This window comes from Pteronotus mesoamericanus, unplaced genomic scaffold (genome assembly GCF_021234165.1).
Source record: "Pteronotus mesoamericanus isolate MK-2021 breed Mesoamerican mustached bat unplaced genomic scaffold, CSHL_Meso_final contig_173, whole genome shotgun sequence".
Classification (NCBI taxonomy): domain Eukaryota; kingdom Metazoa; phylum Chordata; class Mammalia; order Chiroptera; family Mormoopidae; genus Pteronotus; species Pteronotus mesoamericanus.
In genome coordinates, this window is record NW_026555072.1 from 2,647,977 (window position 1) to 2,671,041 (window position 23,065).

Here is a 23,065-nt window from a genome sequence, read left to right on the forward strand (position 1 = left end):
CAAGTCCTTGCTTCAGTATCACCTTCTTCATGAAGCCTTCTCTATTTTAAAATGCCCACCTGCAGCCCCATCATTCCAATCCCCACACGTAATTCTGAAGACCTCTTGGATAGCACAAACTTCTAATAAAATTTACTTACTGTATCATTGGAGTCTCACCCCTGCCCAAAACAGGTCTTTTTGACCCACTGCCATCTGCAAAGCCATAAGCAGCACTCAACATGTTTGTTGAGCCCTGGCTAGTGTGGCTCAGTGGACTGAGTGCCGGCCTGCAAATCAAAAGATCAAGAGTTTGGTTCCCAGTCAGGGTACATGCCTGGGTTGCGGGTCAGATCCCCATTTGGGGCCGCGCATGAGGCAGCCACACTTTGATGTTTCTATTCTTCCCTTTCCCTCTTTAAAAATAAATAAAATCTTTAAGGAAAAAACATTTGTTGAATGTCTGAATGGCAGATAGTTTTAGGCAAAGAGGATATAACCTTGTTCCACTCGATTCTTTGTGCCTGCTGGGTTCAGAGGACTAAGTGCAGTCACCCAACTGCTTCCCACTGAGCCCTATCTTGATGGTTATAGGGGTAGACAAATATGACAGAAGTAAAATGGCATGTGTTGAGGAAATAAGATGCAAACAGGATTCATGGGTTCTTGATGCAGGGTGTCAGATGCAAACAAAGTAGCAAGGAGCTGTGGTGGTGAAGGGACAAGTGTCTGGACAATCAGGAGCTGTAATGGGGGAGGACCCAGTGTACAAAGTGTCCAGAATACCCATGAAGGAGCTGGGATAGTGGAAAGAGGGGAGAGGAATTTTGTTTGACTCAGATGCTGCAATGGTGGAAACAGTGGACAGAGTTGTGGGGTTGGGGTACTCTAGAGCAGCAATAATGGGAAAAGTGCCTGTGGTAGGAAACCCTCCACTGGACCTAGACAGCTAGCACCACCACTAACTAGACGGCAGAGATAAAGCAGCTCAGTCCCCAGTGTCCTGGTGGGGAATAAAAAGGAAGTGTAAAAGGATGAGGTTACCCAAGAAGAGTCATGAGGAAGGTGGCCAAGGGCACGCAGTGGTAGCTGTAGTCTGATGCTGGCCCAGGAGGCAGTAGATGTAGGGACAGGCTGTGACGGTTGTCAGGCCAGGTTCAGAGGTTGTACGCGTTATTCCCAATAACCAGGTTTGAATGAAGGGATGAGGAATCTAAGTGGCTGGGTGAGGAAAAGATATATAGGTGGCTTCCTCAGGCACCATGTGGACAGACTGATACTTTCAACTATCTCAAGTGTTCAGGTAAGACCGGGGACAGGGCATGCAGTCTGGTAGGGCCTGAGGTGAGCCTCCTGTTGCTTATACTAACCAATCAGCAACCCACAGCTGATTCTTCTCAAAGTTTGGAGGCCTCAGGACAGACTAACCAGGTGAGGAAACAGAGTGGGGTGGGAAAGGGTCTTTTCAAATGTCATCAGCTAGATATTTTCATAAAAAATATGAGGTCCTCCTGCAGCACGAAGGTTCAACTTAAGGGCACCACAGGCATTCCCGGCACTGAGAACCATGACGGCAAAGTCTTGTTCAGGGTATGACCGCTTCAAGCTGGGTGGGGAAGGATCTGCCCCAAGGATGTAAGCCACACTGACCCAACATCAATATGGGAAAGTGGTAGAACATGGAGAAGGCAGAACTGGAATCCGGCTCAAATAAATTGGACCTAGGTGCCTGTTCTTTATGGCCTCACCAGTGCCTCCACTTCTTGAATGAGGAGGGCTGGAGGAAGAACACAGCAATCCCTACATTTTCTCTGCCCAGGAAACTTCCAGCTGGGGTGGGGCTGAGCCCTTCGGGTTACCATCTGAACCAGGCAGCCCTAGAAGTCCCTTCCTTCCCTGGAACCAGCAGTGCATGCCACGTCTGCATTAATAACTCTTTATTAGGATTCAAGGTTCTGAACAAGGTAGGAAGCAGTGGCAAGAGGGGTTCAGGTAGGGGGATAAGGAGGGAACACCAGGCTGGGCTAGCTGGGCCACTGCCAGAGGTCATATGGGAGCCCTAGGGTAGAAGGGCTCTGGAAAAGAGGGGGCGGGGGGTCAGCGGATGGTGTATCGTACGTAGGGGACCTCGACGTCCTCGCCGCTCTCGTCGTTGCAACACAGCTCAAGCACCAGTGCCCGCACATGGCGGCCCAGCTTTCGCTTCGACACACGGCTTACGATCTCTGTCATCCTGAGGGCAGGAGAGCAGAGTGTCAGGGAGACAGAAAGCGAGAGAGAGGAAGGACAAGTGGGTGGAAGCCCAGGGAGTGAAAGGTGGTGAACAGGAGTGGGAGAGCTGCTAGCTGAGGCTCCCTGCCACCCAACTCACGGCTGATCCAACCGTTCCTTGAGCTTGGCAGCTGGCATGAAGAAGGAGTAGAGCATAGACACGCCCTGGGACAGCATGGTTATCTCCAATTTATGTTCTTTCTGGAGGAGGGAAGAGCAGGGATGGCAGTGTCATGGGGGTAAACAGGCCAGTCACATGCACACTCCGCCTTCACATGGGGTGAGAGTAAGGAAGGGGCCTCACCTTAAAGTAGTCAAGGAACTGTTTGAGGGTCATCTCCTCACCATTAGGCTGCAGCCCCTGTACCTCAAAGCGATCCCACAACGTCCACTCTTGGTTATAGTACTGCAGGACAAGGAACAGACCAGTGTTATGGGGGCCATCAGGGGGTCCAGCCCTGTCACTCTCCCCACTTCACTCATGCAGAGACATGCTAAGCAAGATCACAAGGCTCTTTTGTCCAAAACTCTCTCGTGGCTTCCACCTCACCCTTAGTAAGCACTGAAACCCTAAGATGACTGATAAGGTCCTACATCATTACGATCCTACTCTTTACTCCTCACCTCATTCACTTTGCTCTAGTGACTTCCTTCTCAAACATGCCAGGCAGGCACATTCCTACCCTTCCTTGCAGAGACTGGTCCCTGTGTTTGAAATGCCTTCCCCCCAGAAGCCTGCATGGTCTGTCTCTTCACCTCCTCCAAGTTTGGACTCACATGTCATCTTTTCAGCAAGGTCTTTTGTCACCTGGTACTCTCAAGTCTTTCTTATCCTGTTTGTTTTTGGGGGGCTGCTCAATAAATACTTGAGTGAATTAATACACGAAGCAAGCACAAGTACTTAGAATAGCAAGCACCTAATAAATGTTGGCTGCTATTAGTATACAGTTATTAACAATCCCCTAGGGCACAATTCAAATATCCCATCTTTTCTGAGGGCTTCCACAGGCAAAATAAAACCAGTGCTTAGCACACGGAATGAACTAAAAAAATATGAGCAAATGAACCAGGCGTACACAAAATGAGCAGGTACACATTGACAGAAACCTTCACCTGGCAAAAGCCTATGAAGTAAACTAAAGCCAGTTCTATAGAGAAAACACCCCACCCACAAGCCTACTTCCCCTGGTGTAGGTCCTCACCTGGTGACGGGGTGCAGCAACAGGTTCTGAGAAGCCAAAGAAAGGCAGGGCCAAGTTGAGGAAACCATTCTTGTAGGAGTCAAGCCGTCGGTGCCCCTGAACTACTTTGTATAGCTCCAGACACACAAGGCCGACCACAGCTGCTGTGGTTGTGGCAATGGCTGGGATGATCTTCCCTGCAATCAGCTTGCTCTGTAGGGCAGGAGAAATCAAAGATGGTAGTTAAGGGGGAAAAGGTTCCCAATCACAGAAGGAATAGAATATGGGGAACTCAAGCCTGGGAGGGGATGAAACATCAGGTCTAGGTCTCCTCACCTTGTGCCGGTCTGCAGGGGGAATGTCATAATTCTCTGCTCGGAGGTTGGAGGCAGCCACAATGAAATCCATATGGAAGTTGGTGTCATCATCCTTTTATGGTTGGCGGGGGCGGGGGGGGTATGTGGGCAAGAGATGGGAAGATGATGAGAGGGTCAGAGGAAGAGGATTCCTGGCCTTTGGGGACACTGTGATTACCTACTGGGCTCTCCCAGATCACAAAGGCACAGCTGGGAACATCTATTTGTTCAGGGTTGCATGGCAAGCCTATGACCCAATCCCTACAAAGTCCTGGGGCTGCCTCCAGATCCCCAGAGATCTGTTTTTCCCAGCCCATCGGTACTTAGCCCACCCCGCTGCATGCCCAGAGTCCCCACACTGCACCTTCTCAAAGTCAATGGGGTACATTTTGAACCCAGGGAGCTTTTCTGGACTGGGCAGCGTGGCCTTGAGCTCCTCTAGACGGCTGTCATCTGCAAGAAGAAAGAAGATACCAACAGCCCTTTAGATCCCACGTGAGAGTCTGAGATGAAAACAGAAGCCCAGGTTAGGGCAAAAAGTATTCAGGTAGAACAAGGATTTGAAAAGGAAAGCCATCCTCGGAAGAAGGGCAAGGCGGAGAGGTAAGGCAAGGTGACAAGCACAAACCTGAAGACAGGAAGTGGAGGGATATCAAGAGTTATCTCTAGAGACACTATGGAACTGAAATCATGAGAGTAGGAGAAAGTGGAGATGGAGAGACCCAGGTGGGAGAGCTGGAGATCTTGGGGAGAATGATGTACAGAGAGATGGGAGACATGGGGGAAGGAGGGATGAAAAAGATATATGAAGGGGAAAATGGGGGGAAATATGCAGACATGGATGCAGAGAAAAAATATGAAGAAAGAAGATATGAAAGGGGAAAATAGGAGCATATAAGAGGTTGAGACAGGTGAGAGATTTTGTATGCATTTTACATATATTACATACACATATGAGAAGAGGAAGGAAGTAGATGGATGAAAAAATGAAGTAAGGGAAAATATAGAGAGAGGAGCATGTCGGAGTAGATATTTGGGAAGATGAGAAGATGAGAGACAGAAAGCGTATGGACAAGAAGTGGGAGAGATGGAAGGGAAATGAAGGGAGAGTAACACAGCTACAGATGCATTGTCTATGGAGGAAGAGAGATGGAAGGAAAAGGTAGGTAGACAAATACACAAACCAGGGGTCAGAAAACTAAGGCCCCATGAGCCGAGTTCACCCCGCCGCCTGTTTTATAAATGCAATTTTGTGGGTACAAAGCTACATTTATTCATTTACACGTGTATTGCTGCTTTTGTGCTTCAACTGCAGAGGTGATAGCTGCAGACATTATATGGCCTGCAAAGCCTAAGAGAGTTACTATCTGGCCCTTCACCCCTGCTATACAGCATAAACTGAAGGGAAGATATGGAGAGAGGTGGGGGATATGGGGGGAAATATGGAGAGGGAGATGGGGAAGGAGTGTTCAGAGAGGAGGAAAGCTATATGGAGGGCAGTATTAGGGTGAACGCACACAGAAAGGAACATGACAGTAGGAAGATGGAAGCAGACAGCAAGGGAGAAACACCACTGGTGGAGATCGTACCCTCCCAGATCAACAGATCAAGAAGAAACAGAACTTTTTTTTCAAGGCAGATATGCACTGAGCAAGAGAAACAAACAGCTATTTCTCCTGAGGGCTAGAGAGTGGGAAGGGAAAGGGAGTGAGTTGAGGGAGAGAATTTGCCCTAACCAACCTTCTTCATTTCAGAGGAAGGGGGGCCCTAAGGAAGGTGTGGGGCAAGCTTCAGGCTTGAAGCCAAAGAGCATAGCCAGGGGGAGAACTGGTCGGGAGTCTGAGCTGGGCAGGGGACAGGTGAGGTGGTGACTCCTGGCGACTGGCCATAAAATGCTCACCAACAGAAGCACTGGCACTCTGTAGCTCCTGGTCAGAGACATGGATCTTCACACCAGACTTGGGGGTAAACTCGGGGACCTGAACGGCCTGTAAGAGTGCAGCCACAGCAGCTCGGTCCTGAGAGCCTGTCAGCCCATAGGTCTGGGCAAACAGGTTGGCGGCAGCCATCACGTAGTCCAGATGCAAGGGCTGGGAAAAAGCAGAGCCAGGAAGGGGGAGCACATCAATCCTCACCTGGGAAGTCTCTACCTCCTTCCCACCTACCCACCCACTCACCTTAGGAGACCCCAGGGAGGAGACTTACATTGTTGACATCAAAGGTGAGTGGGTGTGGACAGCGTTTGGGCCCAGACCAGAACGGAGCTCCTGAGCTTGTAAGCTAAGTGGGTAGAGAGATTTCTGAGGCACAGGACCTGAGAGCGGAGGCCTCTCTAACAATCCTAACTCCTCACCTTGGCTTTGGATGGGTCCTGACTCGCTACAGCTGGAAAGCATAGGAGGCTGGACTTAATAACGGAAGACCTGGACTGCAGGGTACTGTAATTGGAAGTTCTGACGCCAGGCTGAAGCAGGGACCTCATTGAGAAAACTACCACCAGTTCCTGGGCATTTACTTTGTGCAAGACACATAGCCATTCAACTAACTTTTATGGATTACCAAGCACTGTACAAACTTAATATTAGTAAATACCAATAAATCCTCACAAAAATCCCTATGAAGTAGATAGTATTATCTCTACTTCACTGAGGGGGAAATTGAGGTGCCAGGAGAAGTTGTATGAGTTGCCCAAGTACAAATGGAGCTGGGATTTGAATCCACACCGATTCCTATTCTCTTAACTCCAAATTTCTTCATAATCCCAGTAGCCATGGAAATTGGTATGACTCAGCCCACAGAATAAGGGAAACAATGTCACTTGCTCAAAAGAAAGGGGATAGGAAAAGCAAGTCAGGCTTAATCGTTCTTCTGAGATCCCCGAGCCTTGGGGCACCTGCCACAGCTGGACTAATGACCAGGAGCCACACGAGGGTGGGTAGCCCATAGCAGGTTCCTGTTTCGGATTCTGCCAAATGGACCTGGCAAGTGGGCATTACCTGGTCAGGAGGGAAGTTGTGCAGCAGCTGCCGGATGTTGTTAGAGTACTGGGTGTGCCAGTGGTGGCAGGCCCAGGTCACACAGTCAGCCCAAGTCTGTGGCCGCTGCAGCACCAGGCTGCGCTGCACGGCCTCCAGCACCTCCAGGGGTTGGGTGCCCGCCAGGCGCAGGGTCCGCTCCACAAACTTGGGGTCTCTATCAGGAATTGGAGTGGTCAAAGGGGCAGGATTACACAGTGGCCCCAGGAGTGGGCTCCAGGACAACCCCACTTTCTCCATGGAAAGCTAGCCCTGACCCCCCAGTCATGAGGCCCAAGCCTTCATGGATTCATTTGAAGTTTGCCTCGTGCTGGGAGTTACAGTAGTGAGGAAAGCAGACAGGATGCCTTGGCTGGTAGGCAGGGGTTGGGTGAGGGGGCATTCGGTTTCTTACGTGAGGTACTGGTTGACATTTTCTGCTGGCTGTTTAAAGAGGCCTTCAAACTCATCCCGAGCCCACTGCAGACAGAGCAAACAAATTACACGGGGCTGAATAAATCAAATACGAAGAACACAACTGCTCTGAGAAAAGGGAGGTCCCTCAAACACTGCTCCTAACCTTCCCCACTCCCCAACCTCGACCATCTCAATTTAAAAACCAGTGAACTTGACCTGAGCAATGCTTATGTTAGTGGATGTGTGAAAAAAAAATTATTCTTAAGCTCTGTGTGCCTTGGTGTTATGCCTCAATATAAAGGTTGAGAGACCTTTTATGTAGAAATACCTCCTCCCTTCACAGAAGCATAGTTAAATATTTGGACATGGAAGTGTCGTGATGCCCATGACATACTTCATGAAGCACACACACACACAAAAAAAATCGAAGAACAGGTGGCAAAACAAGAACAAGTGTTAAATCTAGGTGTAAGTTGTATCTGAGTGTTCACCATACTACTCTTTATACTTATTCACGTGTTGATAAATGCCCAAAATAAAAGTTAAAAAAAAAAAATGAACGAACCATACTAAAAACGTAGGCTGCTAGATGGGAAGAGGAGAAAGGTTTGGAGAAAAAGCACATTTTGTACTTAGGCTTGTAACACCTAAAGGCCAGGAGTCCGGATGCTGAAAGGCAGGTGCCTGTTCCCGTCCCTCACCCCAAAAAGCTGATCACCTGCAGGGTGTGCTCAATAGCATTAGGGAAGTTCTTCAGTGTGCAGATGGGGATGGACTTCTCAGGCGGGTCCTGGCTAGAGCTGTACGACTCTGTCAGGAAGGGGATCACCACCTGCACGTTGCCCTTGGTGCCCAATGTGCCCGACTCCAGCAGTGGTTTACGGTAGTACACGCAGCGGCGGTCCATGTACATGCCTTGGAGTAGGGAGGGGGAGGGACATCAGGAGAGGACAGAGAAAGGAATCCCCAACACGCACGCACGCACGCGCACGCGCATCCCCGTCCTTGACCTCCTCATCCGACTCCAAACTCACGGGCATCCACGTTGTCCAGGGCATTGGCCACACCATCCAGGTTTTGGAAAAAATCGTCATCATAGATGCGCTCCGTGTCAGGGCCCACACGGTTCTGGTGGCTTGTCACCGTAATGTGCGGATTCATTTGGCGCACAGCTGCAGCTGCAGTGTCTGACTTTAACTTCTGGGGAGGAGTGAGGGTGAGGAAGGAGAAACACCTCAGCTATTCATGCATTCACCCAACCGACTTCAGGTGGCTTCCTAAGGTAGCAGGAGACAGTCTGTTGACTGTGCCTCATGGCTAGGACTGTACTGAATGTGGCAGGGGTTTAGAGGAAAGGGAAGCAGTGGCCAGAAACCAACTAGAGACAACAGGCCAACTATCTGGTCTCAGCACTCAGGATTGGGGGACATTTCCCCAAACAAAACAGGATCTAAGCACAGACAACCAAGATTCTCTCAAAGCCCCAAGTCAGGTCCTGTCCCTCCTCTGCTCAGAACCCTACCCCAGCTCCCACCTCCACTGAGGGTAAAAGGAGCTGGCCCCATTTTCTCTAGCTCATCTACTACTTCCTTCCCACCTCTGGATCATGGCCTAGGTACTGATCTTGGCCTGGAGCACTCTTCTACTCCCTCACAGCCTCCAAGTTTACAGACCCTTCCTCAATCACTGTGATCAAAACGGCAAATCCCTGTCTTGGACCCATATATTTCCCTTGTTTTTGCTGTTCCTTTGCACCGTACTTACCATGAACTACTAATGACATTGTCCCCCACACGGAAGACTTCCTAGCTAGATCCCTGTATAAACCAGCTTCTATCTGCACAAGAAGAGTGAACCTAGCAGGCATAAAGCACTTCCCAAAGAAAGGCCTGCCTGCAAGGCTGTCCCCTGGCGGGCTGGATTTGGGGGAGGGGGATGGCTCTCACCATTCCTTACATGACAAGGATGGCTCTCTGTGTCTAGACTACTTATGCAAACAGCACAGTTTATGCACAACACCTGCTTTCCTTCTGTTACGTGTGGAGCTTGGGTACATGCCCAGTAGAGGGTGCTTATGTGACTACCTCATAGTAAAAACTGGGTGCTGAGTCTGTAACAAGCATCCCTGGTTGAGAAGATTCCACATGTGTTGTTGCAACTGGCTACTGGGGGAATTAAGCATGTCCTGTGCAGCCCCACTGGGAAAGGAGTCTTGGAAACTTATGCCTGGTCTAATCCAGACTTCACCCCGTGTGCCTTTCCCTTTGTTGATGTTGTTCTGCATCCTTCGCTGAAAGAAATCATAGCTGTGAATACAACTGACTGTACGCCAAGTCCTGTGAGTTCTTCTAGTGAATCACTGAACTTGGGAGTACTTCGGAGGACCCCCACCACACTGTCCCAACAGCACTGACAAGAAGTCAAAGAAAAAGGAAAAAAAGAGATGAAAACTGGTAGGTTCAATGGAAGGATACTCATTAAATGTTTGTTGAATAAGAGAGAGACTGAAGGAAAGAGCGGAAGAAAAGAAAAAGACAGAAAGGCCTCCTTTTCAGAGAGAGTGGGAACAAAAGACACGAGGAAGGTAAGCTGACAATGCCCTGCCTCCTCACCGTAACATCCCAGGGCCGGAACAGAAACTGTCGGTTCAGATTTGACTTCTCAATGGTGTCCATGTCTGTGACGACAACTTCTCCGCCCTCCCCACAGCCCAGCCCAATCATGGCAAAGTTCTTGAGCAGCTCACAGCCAATGGCTCCTGCACCCACCTAGGAAGCAGCCAAGAAGATACAGAACCTGGTTAATGCAGGTTAGCTTAAAGCCCCCAATCACTCCTCATTCCTCCTGAGGACAACAGGAGCCTGGATGAAGGTGTAGTGTCACATCCTCAAGTCCCGGGGCTAAGAGAAATAACCAACCAGCCATCTGAGGGAGGCAGCACTAGAGGGGGTTAACAGAAGGATACATTAGGCTTTCCCTCAAGATAAAGAAAATAGCAAAAGGCATGTGACAGAAGTATGAGAACCAAAGACCCTCCCCCCAGGAGGCAGGAGACCCCAGAAGAGGTGGCCAGAGGCCAGGGGAGGTGAAGGAGTGGGTGTCCAAGGGGATCACTCACCAGGAAGTACTTCTGCTTGCTCAATTTCTCTTGCAGTTCTGAGCCAAACACAGCCACCTGCCCATCATAACGGCTCTGGCTCTGAGAAATGAGAAAGGAGGCAGCTCAGAGAGGAGCTTTGCCAGAAATGCCCCCACAACGGCACCTTCCCCATGGGCCACACTCACATACCGGGAGGCACTTGTCCTCTGTGATGGTCCCTTTGTCCTCAGGGAGACACTCCAGGGCATCAAAGTACAGCCACTGCATGATGGGCATAAATTTCCCAGAGCAGGCCTGGAGATTGGGGAGGAAAGGGGGAAGTGGTCAGTGGTTAACGGGGGCAAAACACAGGACAGCAAGTGGTGGAGTCAAGGAGGTACCTGGCCCTGCCCCAACCCCGCCATTCTCCACCCATGCTGACCTTCATGACCTCCTGGGCAGCCAGGCCCCCAATGAAGGCATTTATGGGGGCCAGATCTCCAGCAGCCACATATGCCAGCTTCCGAATGAGGTCCTCATCCAGGCTTTCCTGCTGCACTCCTGGCAGGGCTCGAGCATTCACAGCCCGGGCTAAGGTCACTAGCTCTACTGCATCCTCCTAGTAAGGCAGAAGCAACCAAGAGCACAACTATCAGGCCACAGTGGGAAAGGGTGGACAAAGTCACCTGCCCTGGCTGGCTCACCCATCCACCCACCTCATTGTGGGGCCGAGGGGGCTGGCCGTGCTGAGCACAGAACTGGTGCAGGGCCTGGAAGCCAATATGCAGCTGAGCAGGGCGGGAATACTTGGCGAAGTCCGTCATCACGAATTCTGGCTCTACCAGTGAAGCCAGCAAAGATTTCTGTGGGGCAAAGGGCATCAGAACCAGAAGAGAGGAACACAGAACCTGGAAATGCCCAGAACCACCTACAGCCCACCACCCTCCACACTCACAAAGCTTATCTTCTTAGGTACTTTGACCTGACTGACGATACCGCCACGGATGTAGTCAGAAAAGTTGGAAGTGTCACAGATGCTAAAGGTGTAAGGACCTAAGGGAGACAGGGAAGCTGTCAGGCTACCCATCCTCCCTAAAATGCACAACTCCCAAAAGATAAGGAAAAATCCATTCCCGACCCAGCTAAGACATCAGGAGCCGTCTCTTCTCTACCCCAGGTTCCACTTGGACATCAGAAACCATCTCCCTTCTGCCCTAGACCCAGCTCCAGGCCATGAGACCCAGTGTCCCTGGCCTCAAGTGTATACTAGAAGATACTCCCTGCTATCTGTCCCAGTCAGCTCAGACATGAGAGAACCCTCTGACCTGTGCTCTTCAAACACCAGAGACCCTTCCCCCTCAGTAGATACCAGGGACCTATTCTCCCGGGAACAGCTAAGACATGAGATGGTACCTCTCCTGCCCCACGCCCACCAGCTGGGGTTGGATGCCTGGGAAATGTTTCTGGTTTGGATCTGACACCCAGGGTGTGTCTTCCCTCGCTTAGAGCTCAGGGACATGCTTCCTATCTCCCCTGATTTCCTCATGGCCCTAGCTTACCCAGGACTTTGATCTCTATGGGCTGACTTCCGTTGAGTTCAACCATGCCCTGTACTTCTGAAAAGGAGACAAAGTCGCCACTCTCAAACCCATGTCGGGCCTCATCCAGGCAGGTAACCACACCAGGGTTGTCCTGGTGAAGAGAAGAGTGGTCTCAGAGACAAGCTCAGTATAACAGGAGCAGACAAGAGTCAAGGCGGCCTGTTGTTGCCTATCTGCCTGCTAGGACCCCTGAGGCTGCTCTCCTCACCTTGGTGATCATAGAAACCATGGCACTGAGCGGCTGTTCTCCATTGGAATCAGTGAGGATCATTTCCTCTCCAAAGTCACAGAAGAGTTGTCTGTGGAGGGGGCAACAGGGCTAATGCTCGAGTTCCATGCACGGGGGGGGGGGGGGGGACCTGTTATGCCCCTCAAGATGCAGCGAATACTTGCTGAGCAAATACAGCCCATCTCTGCTAGGAATCAGACAGTGTTCATGCCACATGGGGAGGTGAACACATAATCTAAAACTCAGGTGGCTGAGGGGGGCTGCAGGTAGTGAGAGCTTGAAGGTCTTGACCTGGGCCTTGCAGGGATTAGGGGGAACGGGTAGGGGCACTCACCCAAACAGGCCCCGTGTGTCTGCCACCACCAGCTTGATGCCATGACTGTGACAGAACTCACCCACCAGCAGCTGGTCCTCCAGGGGGGTGTTGGTGAGAACCACCACCTGTGGACAGGCAGAGAGGTGGAGGCTCAGGGCAGAGTAACCGAAGCGTTGTGTGAGGGTTCAGGAGTCTCAAGGGCTTTGCTGGTTCAGCCCTTTCACAAATACAAAAATATCTACTATGTATCAGATTCAGAGCCAGTGAGACTCAGTGAAAAGAAGCAGAATCCCTAGGAGGCTAGGTAAAGAGGCAGCTGGGAGGACAAGAGTGTGATCTGACTCATTCATTTGCCAACACCCACTGTTGCCTGTCTACAACCTGACCATGCCCTGTGAGACACAGAAGAGGTAAAACTGTCTCAGCCAAAATCTGAGCTCAATCCTACCACACCCTTTTGCTCCCAATTCTCAAGACAATGCCTGCTCAGCCGCATCCTTGGGACTTTGCTCTCTGCCTGAATGCCCACTCTTCCCCAAGGTGAGCTCCTACCCCTACCTCAGGGTTCAGCCGTAGTGCACTCTGGCTGCTGGGATATCCCAGGGCAGAATCTCAGCTCCCACAGCTCCTCTTTCTGGCCCAGAGCTTTTATTTAACAAACAACGAGATGGCTCTTATCATGTGCCAGCTGCTATTCTAAGTGTTTAGCCCTCACAAAAACTATGAGGTCGGTATTACTACCACTCCTACAAAAAGGAAAAAGGCACATGAAATTAAGTGACCTGAGATCATACCAACAGAAGCAGAGACTCATGCCAAGCCAGTATGGCTCCGGTTTTCCTCATATTGCCTATGCTGTATGATCTGTCTGTCTACATCTTCCCCTGTCCCCGAAAAGGCAGGCCCAGGATCTAAATCCTGCCTTCATCCCCTAACTGCACCCCCAGCACGAAACCTGGCATATGGGCCAGTCCCTTAAATACTGGACAAATAAACACACCAGCGGTGGGCTCTGTGAGAAATGGGCAGAAGGCTGGGCTTTGCTCGAGGTACCTGGAAGCCACTAAGGAAGTCTTCAACGAGGGGGCCAGTGTAGGCACTGACAGGCACGTAGCTGTTGAGTTCAGCAAGACGGGGCTGGGAGACCTCAGCCCGGTTTTTACCAATGTCCTCCTCCCGCAGGTAGAACTGCAAAGTAGAAGAGGGGACGAAGTGAAGTAGCTCTAAGTCCTGGGGGGCTGGTGCCCAGACAGGGAGGGAGTTAGGAAGAGGTACCTGTGAGGAGAGGTCAGCCCACTGGGCAGTGCCCTGGTCATGTAGCGTAACAGCCTTGACCCCACCAAGGATGATGTTTTTGGCAATCTCCACACCCAGGCCCCGCAGGCCTGATACCAGTACACTGGATGTCTGGAGCCGTTTCATTGCCTCATGGCCCAACACGTATCTGCCAGGTTAGAGGGCATATCGGGTCAGGGCCTGGCCCTCCTGACCACATCCTGTCAGAGTGCCCCCACCCCCACCTCTCTGCCCATCCTCAGCCCCACTTACAGTTGCCGGGAGTACAGGCCCTCATCTATGTCTGCTTCATTGCCGTTCTTCGCCATTCCCTAGGGATGGAGGAGAACAGCAGGTTCAAGGAGACATGCAGGAGTAAGGTATGGACACATGAGACAGTGATAAAAAAAGATATTCCTACCCACCATCCCCACCACCCCACCTGCCAGTTTCCAGGAAGAAGATACTCACGTTGGTTGGCAATGAGGGCACTTCAGACAACAGAGAGTGGGCAGGGGAACAGTTAGAACCCGGCTTTGGATCAGGCCCAGACACGCGACGTCTCTTGGACAGCGGCGAGCCGGACATCTGGAGGGGAAAAAGAGGGTCAGGTGAGCCTGGAGGGAACACGGATGTTTCTGTTGGTAATGTGGTGACTGTGGGGGAAGGGAAGACTTAAGGGCTAGTATCTCCATTTTACGTAAGAGGAGACAGGTACAGAAAGGTGACGTGACTTGCCCAGGGTCACACAACTGTCAGAGCTAAGATATGAACCCAGGTGGTCTGGCTTACCACCAGGCCATTTGCCTCTCTCCCCAGCCCAGCAAAATGAGGGAGAAAAGCCAATCCTGTAGGATAAAAGAGTGACAAGGATGTACTTGTAGGGAAGTCAGATGAGGGATAGAGATTCAGGTCAGCCTGCCACTCCTTCACAGATCTCATTTAACCCCGATGAGCTCAGTTCCTTCACCTGTAAAACTGGGGTGATACCACCAGTTATCTACCCAATGGAGCTGCTGAGATAGAACACAGACCACAAAGCCTGGCACAGAGCAGGTGGGCAAGAATGAGCAGCCATTCTCTTCTCCCTTAACCCCAGGGACAGGGGTGTGGGAGGGAAACATGGCATGGACATCCAACAGGGTGGTATGGTGGCAGAGAGCCCAACCCCCCCCCCGCTCTGGGAGACACCCAGGCCAATACAAGGTGGCAGGGAGAGAGAAGACACACACCTCCCAAGCTTCATCTGCATGTGGAGTCCCTTACGCGGGTTAGCAATAATGATAAATGTTTATTAGAGTCCTCACGGGGCTGAATGTCATACTAAGGACTTTATAAGCCTTGCCTCACTTTGTAATCAGGGAACCTCCATGGGGTCGGGACTACTATTGCTAACATTCCCCAACTCACATTGAAGGAAAAAATTCGCTTAGGGGCATGTGGTAGCTTGGCTGAGGTTCCCACAGAAAGTGACCAAACTGGGCCCAGACCAGGGATCTGCTGTGCCTGATGCCCAGGCTGCCTCTCAGTGTGATCAGGTGTCATCCCCTCAATGGTCCTGCCTTGCCAGACGAATGGGAAAACTGAGCTTACAGGACAAGTTAACTTGCCAAGGGTCACACACTAGGTCCCACAGACAGAACAATACAGACAATACAGACTGCTGTGAAAGTGAAATCTGGGGGTGGGGGTGGTGACTAGATCCAGACGCTGTGGAATCATTTACCCTTGCCTCCAATGCTCCTCTAGGCCTTTGTTCTACCGAGCCCATTCTAATACTCAATCACACTGAGTATTCCCACTGTACGTAAGATTCCATCTTGGCATCTGTCACATTCTAGTGCTAAGAAAGATGACAAGAGCTCCCTTCTATCTACCAAGAACTTACTGCCTGTTAGTCACAGAGTAAAAGGCTTTGTCTAATTCTAATGCCCATGGACCCGATAACCTTATGTTCATATCACAAAGAAAACAAAGGCCCAGAGAACTACAGTCACTTGCCCAGAGCTTATGGACTGTTTGCCAAATGCTTCCTAGGGGAACAGAGTCAAGACCTAGCTCAGGGCCCAAAGCCCAGTGCTAAGGGATGAGAGAGCAGGGAAGAGAACCCAGGGGGCATGAGGCTGGCTAGGGCTGGAGTCAGCCAGCTGTATTACTAGGAGTGCCAAGAACCAACCAAGGTAGGAAAAGACTTGGTGGATTAGGGAAACAAATGCAAATTATATTTTTCCATTTACTGACTCTCTGACCTGGGTAGGGATCTCATTTCCTGTGAGCTCCATTTTCTCCAAAAGAAGGGACAAATGCAACTATCCTCAAGCGGATATTAGGAAGGTTAAAAAAAAAAAGGCAAGGTCTGTGGTCATAACTCAGATCTGAGGATTAAGCAAGCTCCTCACTGGGCACATACAGTGGTCTCCATTACTTATCTCCTTGCCTTGTCATTGGTTTGCCTGTTTGGGATATACCATCTCCCCACTCCCTAAATCAGAGATGATGCAGGAACAGAAAAATCTATAATATCTTCATCTTTTACCTCTGGACGCCTACCTAGTGCTGGCAGTAAGAATCTGAACAGGTTTTGGTTGATTGTTCAAGAGTGAATTTCAATTACAGACATTTGGAACAGGCCAGTATAAAGGCAAACAGAAGGGTCAAGGGCAGAAACCCTGAGTGGAGCTAAAGATCACCCACCCTCAGCACAAAATCAATACCCTTTCCCCCTTAACATATGCTCAAGCCCCAATCAGAACACAAATACTATCAACTCTTCAGCAAAGCTGAACTGGGGGCTCAGGGTTTCAGAACTTGCCTGAGATTTCCAAATTGGTGACTTTGAAGCCTGAGCATTCTCTACCACCCAAACCAAAGAAGGTTTGAGGTAGGAGTCCTGGAGCAGGTTTGAGAGAGGGCAGGCACAAGGTCAGGTTATTAGGATGGAGAACCTAGGGCACAGGATGCTGGGACCTGTCAAGCCTCCTGGGAGGGATTAACTGAGAAGCCCCTAGGAACATAAAAGAGAGGAGTCAGGAGGCAGTTGTCTGAGTCCAGGGAGGCTCAGAGGGAGGTGGGAAGGGGATGTTAGAAGTCATGTGGAACAGGTAGGGTGGGCCAGGCAAGGTTGATTAAGACGCAAAATTTTGGAAAGAAATCTTTTGGGAAGGGCCAGGAAATTATAGTGGAGGGAGGCTCCCAGAGGCTGCAAGGAGATAGGAGGGCAGTTGCTGGGCCCCACAGAAGCTCCAGAGGGAATGGGTGAGTGACCGTAGTACCCAAGGAAGCTGGGGGTCTCAGGGGAGGGATATTCTCCATCAGGAGGATGCTGGCGCCCTGAGGGTCTCTTGGGCCAGGCAGATGCTGACGGCAGAGAGGAATCTTTGATCAAAAATAGGGACTTGCAAAGGGAGAGGTGTTTCTGACATCTATTCCAGAATCCTAAGACGTTGTGAGGGTGGATGCTGAGGCCCAGGGATTTCTACTGGAGCACAAAGGCCTTGTTCTGATCTCACTGGTACAGGCTAGGGACTGCAGTTTCTCTGAAGCGATGGAAAGGGGAGGCTAAGCCCAAACAATTCTGGGCCCAAAAAGTTCAGTAAGCAGATAGTGGCTAGTTCACCAAGTGGGGTTGGGTTTCTTTGACCAACTATGCAGGATCCTATGGAAGCTTGGAGAGTAGATGCTGAGAACAGAATTTTGTACTTTGATGGAGGACAACTGGGACTGCTGGGGGAAGAGACATCTGATTATGATGCTGGGGTCCTATGAATCTGAAAACAAGCTGAGGATCTCTGACTGAAGATGGTGTAGACCTCGAAAAGCCCTGACGGCAGATCCTGAAGCCTGATGTGAAGTTACGGGATCTGTGAGAAAAGCTGGAACCCTGGTTGGCTTCTGAAAGCAAGAGGCTGAGTGAAGGGTGGGGTTTGAGAGGCAAATCTCTGATGAAGGGGCCTAGGATCCAACAGGGTCCACGAGGGCAGATGCTGGCAGGGGGATCTCTGATGGAGGATTGTGTGCCCAAACAGTTCCTCTCTGGTGTCTGGACCCTTGGGAGGCTCTGAGGGAAGATACCTGGGGGTGGGGTGGGGGGTGGGAGTAAAATGTATCTGATGGGGGAAATGTTGTGGCCTGCAAAGGGTAGTCTCAGAATACTGGGACCACAAAAAAGGAAACATTCCTTTATAGTAGAAACAGTCTCTAGGAGCAGATTCTAAAAATTGAAAGGGGTCGCTAAAGGCATATGCTAAACGGGCCATCTAAATAGAAGTGCTGGGCCCAGAGGATTTCTGATGGGAGATGCCAGGGCCAGGATGGGGTTGGGAGACGTGAGATGTAGGGGAGCGGGTCTCTGACAGGGAGGCCAGGCCCAAATGGCTTTTCACAGGTTCAGTCCCCTTGGAAGCTCTGAAGGCAGATTGTGTGTGTGTTGGGTGCCTGAAGAAAGAGCTAGAGTGTCTCAGAAATGAACGAAAGCCTGTGAACCCTCCTTCCCCAGGATCTGGACCCTCTTGGAAACTGAGGGCAAATACTGAGGGATTAAGGGTGTATGCAAGGAGATTCTAGAGAAGATCTTTAATACTTGGTTGGTCCCTGATGGGAAATATCGGCCCCGCCCCAAGAATGTGCCCCCCGCCACCGATCCCCAGCCTCCCAGTCATCACGGCCCATCCGGACATCAGCGTGGCCCAGCGCCGGCCCTGTCTCCCTCCGATGCACCCCGAAACCCCTGCCAAGGTGCTGAGAACAGCCGTTCATTACCAATGCCGGTTCCCCGGGTCGCGCCGCCGCCAACTCCTCTAGGAGCCGAAGCCAAGCTCGGCCGCCGCCCTCCTCCTTTTCCTCCTCCCCGCTGTCTGGGCCGCCAAGAGTTGCTGCTGCCTAAGCTGCCTTCTCCTCCCCGGGCCGTAGTGCTTGCTCGTCCCAGCCACCTCCTTTACCCCAGCCACGGACACAAGATGGCGGCCGCTGAGCGCGAGGCCGGAACAAAACCTTGGGCCCCACCCCCAGAACCCGGATGCAAGCAGACCGCGCCCATTATGGTCCCAGACCGTCTGTGATTCATTCGGAAAGGAACTGCTCCATCTGGTGGCTACTACGGCATTAACTAGGAAAACAGGTAGGAAAACAGGTAAAACAGGCCACGCCCCATGGAACCTGAATATCGAATACATCTTTATAGCCAGCCTCCCATGGAAACTAAGAAAGGGCATCAAGCCCACACTTCCTGATCATGAATTATGTATGAGGCTGAGTGGTTGGTTGACTAACACCCGGCAACCAAAAAGCCAATGTTAAAACATGGAAGGCACGCCCCACTGTCATGAATAATGAATAACCTTGCAGCAGGAAGCCAAGGAGACCAAGGCCACATCTTTCATGAATAATGCATAAATCTCGGTGGGCTGGAATAAAAGGGGCAGGCCTACCGCTGCATCTAATACCCTGTAAGCAGGGAAACAGGGCTACTGCAGGGAAAACACACTCCCCCCACCACCACTTATGAATAATGAATACCGATGCTGCAGCTACTCAACCTGGAAACTCAGGGAGGTCAAGAGAGGTCCCATACTTATCATGAGTTATGCATGAGACTGGACGGAGAGCCATGCCTAGCAGGGCTGTCCAATCTGCAGCCCACGGGCCACATGCTGCTCAGTAAGGCTATGAATGGCCCAACCCAAAATCATAAATTTACTTAAAACCTTAAGAGATTTTTTTTTGTGATTATGTGTCGCAATGTATTTAATGTGTGGCCCAGGACAACTCTTCTTCCGGCATGGCCCAGAGACACCAAAAAGTTGGACACCCCTGGCTTAGGGTACTTCAGCCAGGGCAACATGGCCACACCTTCCTGTTCATAAATAATTCCAGACCAAACCCAGAAGCCACAGGGAAAACCCAGGGGAAGTATAGGTGCCTCCTCCCCATCCCTGACTGACTGCTTGTGAATGAGGGCTGGGTCAGTCCAACCAAATCCAGATTCCCTATGTGCCTTTAACAAGTGCCTCAGTTTCCACAATTGTAAAATGGTAATCTACCTCATAAATGCAATATGCGTTACCAAAACTGGAGAATTCTGGAATTAGATCAGAACAGTGCTGGCACAGGACACTGTTAAATTCTTAAATATTACATATCAATACAAAGGTAGTATGTAAATATGTTTATGTTAATAGAAAATTAGTTGTGGGTGGGTGAGGGTATATCCAGTCATTGAAGAAACCCCCAGAGGCAACTTGGGGCATTATTTTCAAAATAATGCCTTGCCATGGCTGGTGTGGCTCAATTGGCTGGAGCATAGCTCTGTAAATAGAAAGGTTGCAGGCTCGATCCCTAGTCAGGGCATATACCCTGTTCAATTTGGATGCGAAAAATTGATGTTTGTTTCTTTCCTTCTCTGCCCCCCCCCCCCGCATCCCTCCTCCTCTCTCAAAGCAATGAAAAAAATGTCCTTAGATAAGGATTTTAAAAATCAAAAATAAAATAATGCCTTAAAACACCCTCCCAGAAGGACATTGGAAACCTAAGGCCACCGATTTCCATTAAATAGGTAGGACAGACTACCAGATCACTAGCCACACAATAAGCCCCAGCCGCACAATAAGCACTCAATATTCTGTTGAGTAACAATAGATCCCATTACCACATTTATAGATATAGTGGCTCCTGTGGTGGTTCCATTCCTGCATTATGCCACCAATCTCTAGCAAGCAGAGCAGGAAATCAGTTCCTTCTGGTCCTTCATGTCTCAGTTCAAAGGTGACCTCCTAAGAGAGTTCTTAAACCCTCACAAAAAGCATTTCCATCCACCTACGACTGGGATGAGTAGCCGTGTGACCTGGGGCCAGGCACTTCACTTCTTTGGCCACTGTTTCCCCGTAAAATGAGAATAGTAACCTACCTTGTGACAGAGTTTAGAACAGTGCCTGGTGCATAGTGCTATATGACTAACATTAGTAGTAGTACCATTAAATTGGAGGAGGGGATTATAGCATTTGTTTAAGACTACAGACTCTGGAACTAGATTGGCTAGGTTTCATCGCTGGCTCAGCCACTCACTGACTGTAACCTTAGGCAAATTACCCTCCTGGTGTCCCAGTTTCCTCATCTATAAAACAGGATAATAATCAGCTACTTCCTAGTGCTGTTGCGGGGATTAGATGGGCTCACAGAGTGTTAAGAGAGTGTAAACTAATCTGATCATCATTTTGCCCATACTCATTTTTCAGGCTCACAGAAAGATTTGCCAAAGATTACACAGCTGGCAAGTATCAATGGGATTTGAATATAAAGCCTTTGTGATAATCAGGGATCAATGGGCTTATAAAGAATGAACCATGCACAAGGCCTCGTCCCTTCCCTAGATGAAAGGTTTAAATCCTGGAGCCTATAAGGGAAAGCTAACATTGGATCATGCAGATGAAGCTGTGAAAGCTACGCCCCTCATGAATTATGCAAAACGTCCATAGAAAAACTACAGAAAACTCGGGAAGCTACTCACCTTTGCGACTGATTAATCAATGAGTTCTAGTTAGCCAGGCAGACTGTATAATACTCCTTCAGCATGCTGATCTGCTCCTGGTGAGTAATTCACAAGCCATACTTCCAGCGAACTAGGTACAAAAGAGGCAAAAATGGACTTCCTCACAGCCCCACCTCCTGAGTGGCCAAGGAAGGCCAGGAGGCACCCTGTCCCCTTGGGAAGTGCATAGGGCTCCAGTGTCCCTCCTATAGTCTGGGCTGGAGGCTCCTCTCCCTACCAACTTGTGGGCCCCGACATGTCCAGTCTCTCCACCCTGGGTACCCAAGCACGGGGGAAAACGCATCATAGAACCAGAGGTCACAAAGACCACAGGTACCCTCACATTGCCACGTCGGTCCTGAATGTTCCCACCGTCGCCAGTACCTTTCTTGAAACAAGCCCTCCCAAAATTTCGCGTTGACTTCAGGAACCTCAAACTTCCCCTCTCTCCTTAGGAAGCACCTCAAATTCTGCCCCATGGCCAGGGTACTCATACATGGACCCTAAAGGTCTGCCCTATCATCCCCCTAAACCCTGCAAAGAGGTATATAAACCCTGCCTCCAAAGGATACTCACTAAAAGTGACTCCCACATCCCACCCCGGAGTCCCCAAAGGCTACTTCCTAAGGGTCCCTCAGAACAGCCACTTCTAAGAGCCACCCTGGACCTGGAGCCTCCAAATATGCCCACTGGGGAAATCCCCCAAACTGAGACTACTCCTTCAAATGCTGTCCAGGGATTAGGGGCACCATGCTCCAGCTCACCCCCTGTGTTGGGCGGAAGCCTCGTCTTCCTGCTGGAGAGAGACCGACGACGCCACGGGGTAACGGAAAAGTAAAGTAGCTCCTCCGTCGCATAAGAGCTAGAGTTTGCGCGGAGCTCGAAAGCGCGGGGCCTGGGAGTGCTGCGGTTGGGATATACCACAGGCGCTTAGCTAGAGGGGCGTCCGCCTCTGCTTCTGCGCTGTCGGCGGCTCACGTCAGACCTAGACACCCCTACAGGTTGTGGTCTTTCCCAAAAGCGCGAGGCATGCTGGGGGTAGTAGTCCGGTCTAGTCAGCTCTCGGTGCACGTGGTGGGCATCCGCGGCCAGGGTATAGGAAAAAGTAAACCTAGGCTTGGAATTCCGAGAGTGGAGCTTGGCGGGCGGGGGGAGGGGCGGGGGGGGGGGGACGGGAGCGGAACACCTTTTCATTAGATCGTTCCCCTCTCATTTATCCTTTGCCTCATCTCAGAGAGTTCTGTCCTGAAACCGTAGAAAAGTAAAGTAGTCAGGGAATGCCTCTCGGAGGAGGTTGCATGTGAAAAGTGAAGAAGCGAGCCATGTGTAACACGGGGGAAAACATTCTGGTGCAAAGCCTTGAGGTTGGAAGTTCGTGGGCATGTATGAGGGGGAGCACAGAAATCTGCGTAGCTGGAGAGGAGTGAGGAAAGGAGAGCACTGAGAGATGAGGTGGAGGCCATGTCAAGGAGGGCACTGTAAGCCAGGCAGAGGTGTTTGGTTTTTATTCTAAGATGGTGGAGAGCTGTAAAAAAAAAAAATGTTTTTCATTCCAGAGAGTGAGGGAGAGTAACACTGATGTGAATGAAACATCAATCGATTGCTTCCCGCACGTGCCCAGACCAGGGACCTACCGGACCGAACTCGCAAGCCAGGCGCTTGCCGGGACCGGGCACTGAACCCGAGACCTTCTGGTTAACGGGATACCAGTAGTCATTATATAATCTATCTGGCTCCTCTGTGTGGCAAGAGAACAAATTAAGGAGAAAGGTGGAAGCAGAAAAACCAGTGGAAAAGCTACTGCGAGCCCAAGAAGTGCTGAGAG

At 50.5% G+C, this 23,065-nt stretch overlaps 1 protein-coding gene across 2 annotated transcripts; it reads right to left on the bottom strand.

The window, feature by feature from the left end:
• Positions 1 to 1,907: 1,907 nt before the first annotated feature.
• UBA1 (ubiquitin like modifier activating enzyme 1) lies at positions 1,908 to 22,140 on the bottom strand. 2 transcript variants are annotated; one of them, XM_054566497.1, is made up of 27 exons: positions 22,005 to 22,140; positions 21,220 to 21,331; positions 14,190 to 14,306; positions 13,992 to 14,050; positions 13,719 to 13,887; positions 13,497 to 13,631; positions 12,462 to 12,568; positions 12,107 to 12,197; positions 11,857 to 11,989; positions 11,253 to 11,350; positions 11,014 to 11,160; positions 10,740 to 10,916; positions 10,508 to 10,612; positions 10,337 to 10,417; positions 9,831 to 9,986; positions 8,253 to 8,418; positions 7,937 to 8,133; positions 7,217 to 7,281; positions 6,784 to 6,979; positions 5,993 to 6,067; positions 5,688 to 5,877; positions 4,152 to 4,240; positions 3,768 to 3,860; positions 3,453 to 3,644; positions 2,555 to 2,656; positions 2,351 to 2,451; positions 1,908 to 2,212 (listed from the first exon to the last, which is right to left on the bottom strand). In XM_054566497.1, exons 3-27 carry the CDS (start codon positions 14,304 to 14,306, stop codon positions 2,077 to 2,079), a joined length of 3,177 nt encoding a protein of 1,058 aa, XP_054422472.1. In that variant the 5' UTR covers positions 21,220 to 21,331; positions 22,005 to 22,140; the 3' UTR covers positions 1,908 to 2,076. The 2 variants fall into 2 exon arrangements, with proteins under 2 accessions (XP_054422472.1, XP_054422470.1); XM_054566495.1 differs by lacking the exons at positions 21,220 to 21,331; positions 22,005 to 22,140 and adding an exon at positions 18,477 to 18,683.
• Between the last annotated feature and the right edge of the window lie 925 nt (positions 22,141 to 23,065).

Excerpts from the sequence above, each read along its gene's own strand:
- UBA1 (XM_054566497.1), bottom strand. The coding sequence starts at position 14,306 with ATGTCCGGCTCGCCGCTGTCCAAGAGACGTCGCGTGTCTGGGCCTGAT. Across the intron at positions 11,990-12,106 it reads TGGTTTCTATGATCACCAAG|GACAACCCTGGTGTGGTTAC; the intron begins GTGAGGAGAGCA and ends TCTCTTCACCAG. Across the intron at positions 8,419-9,830 it reads TCCGGCCCTGGGATGTTACG|AAGTTAAAGTCAGACACTGC; the intron begins GTGAGGAGGCAG and ends ACTCCTCCCCAG.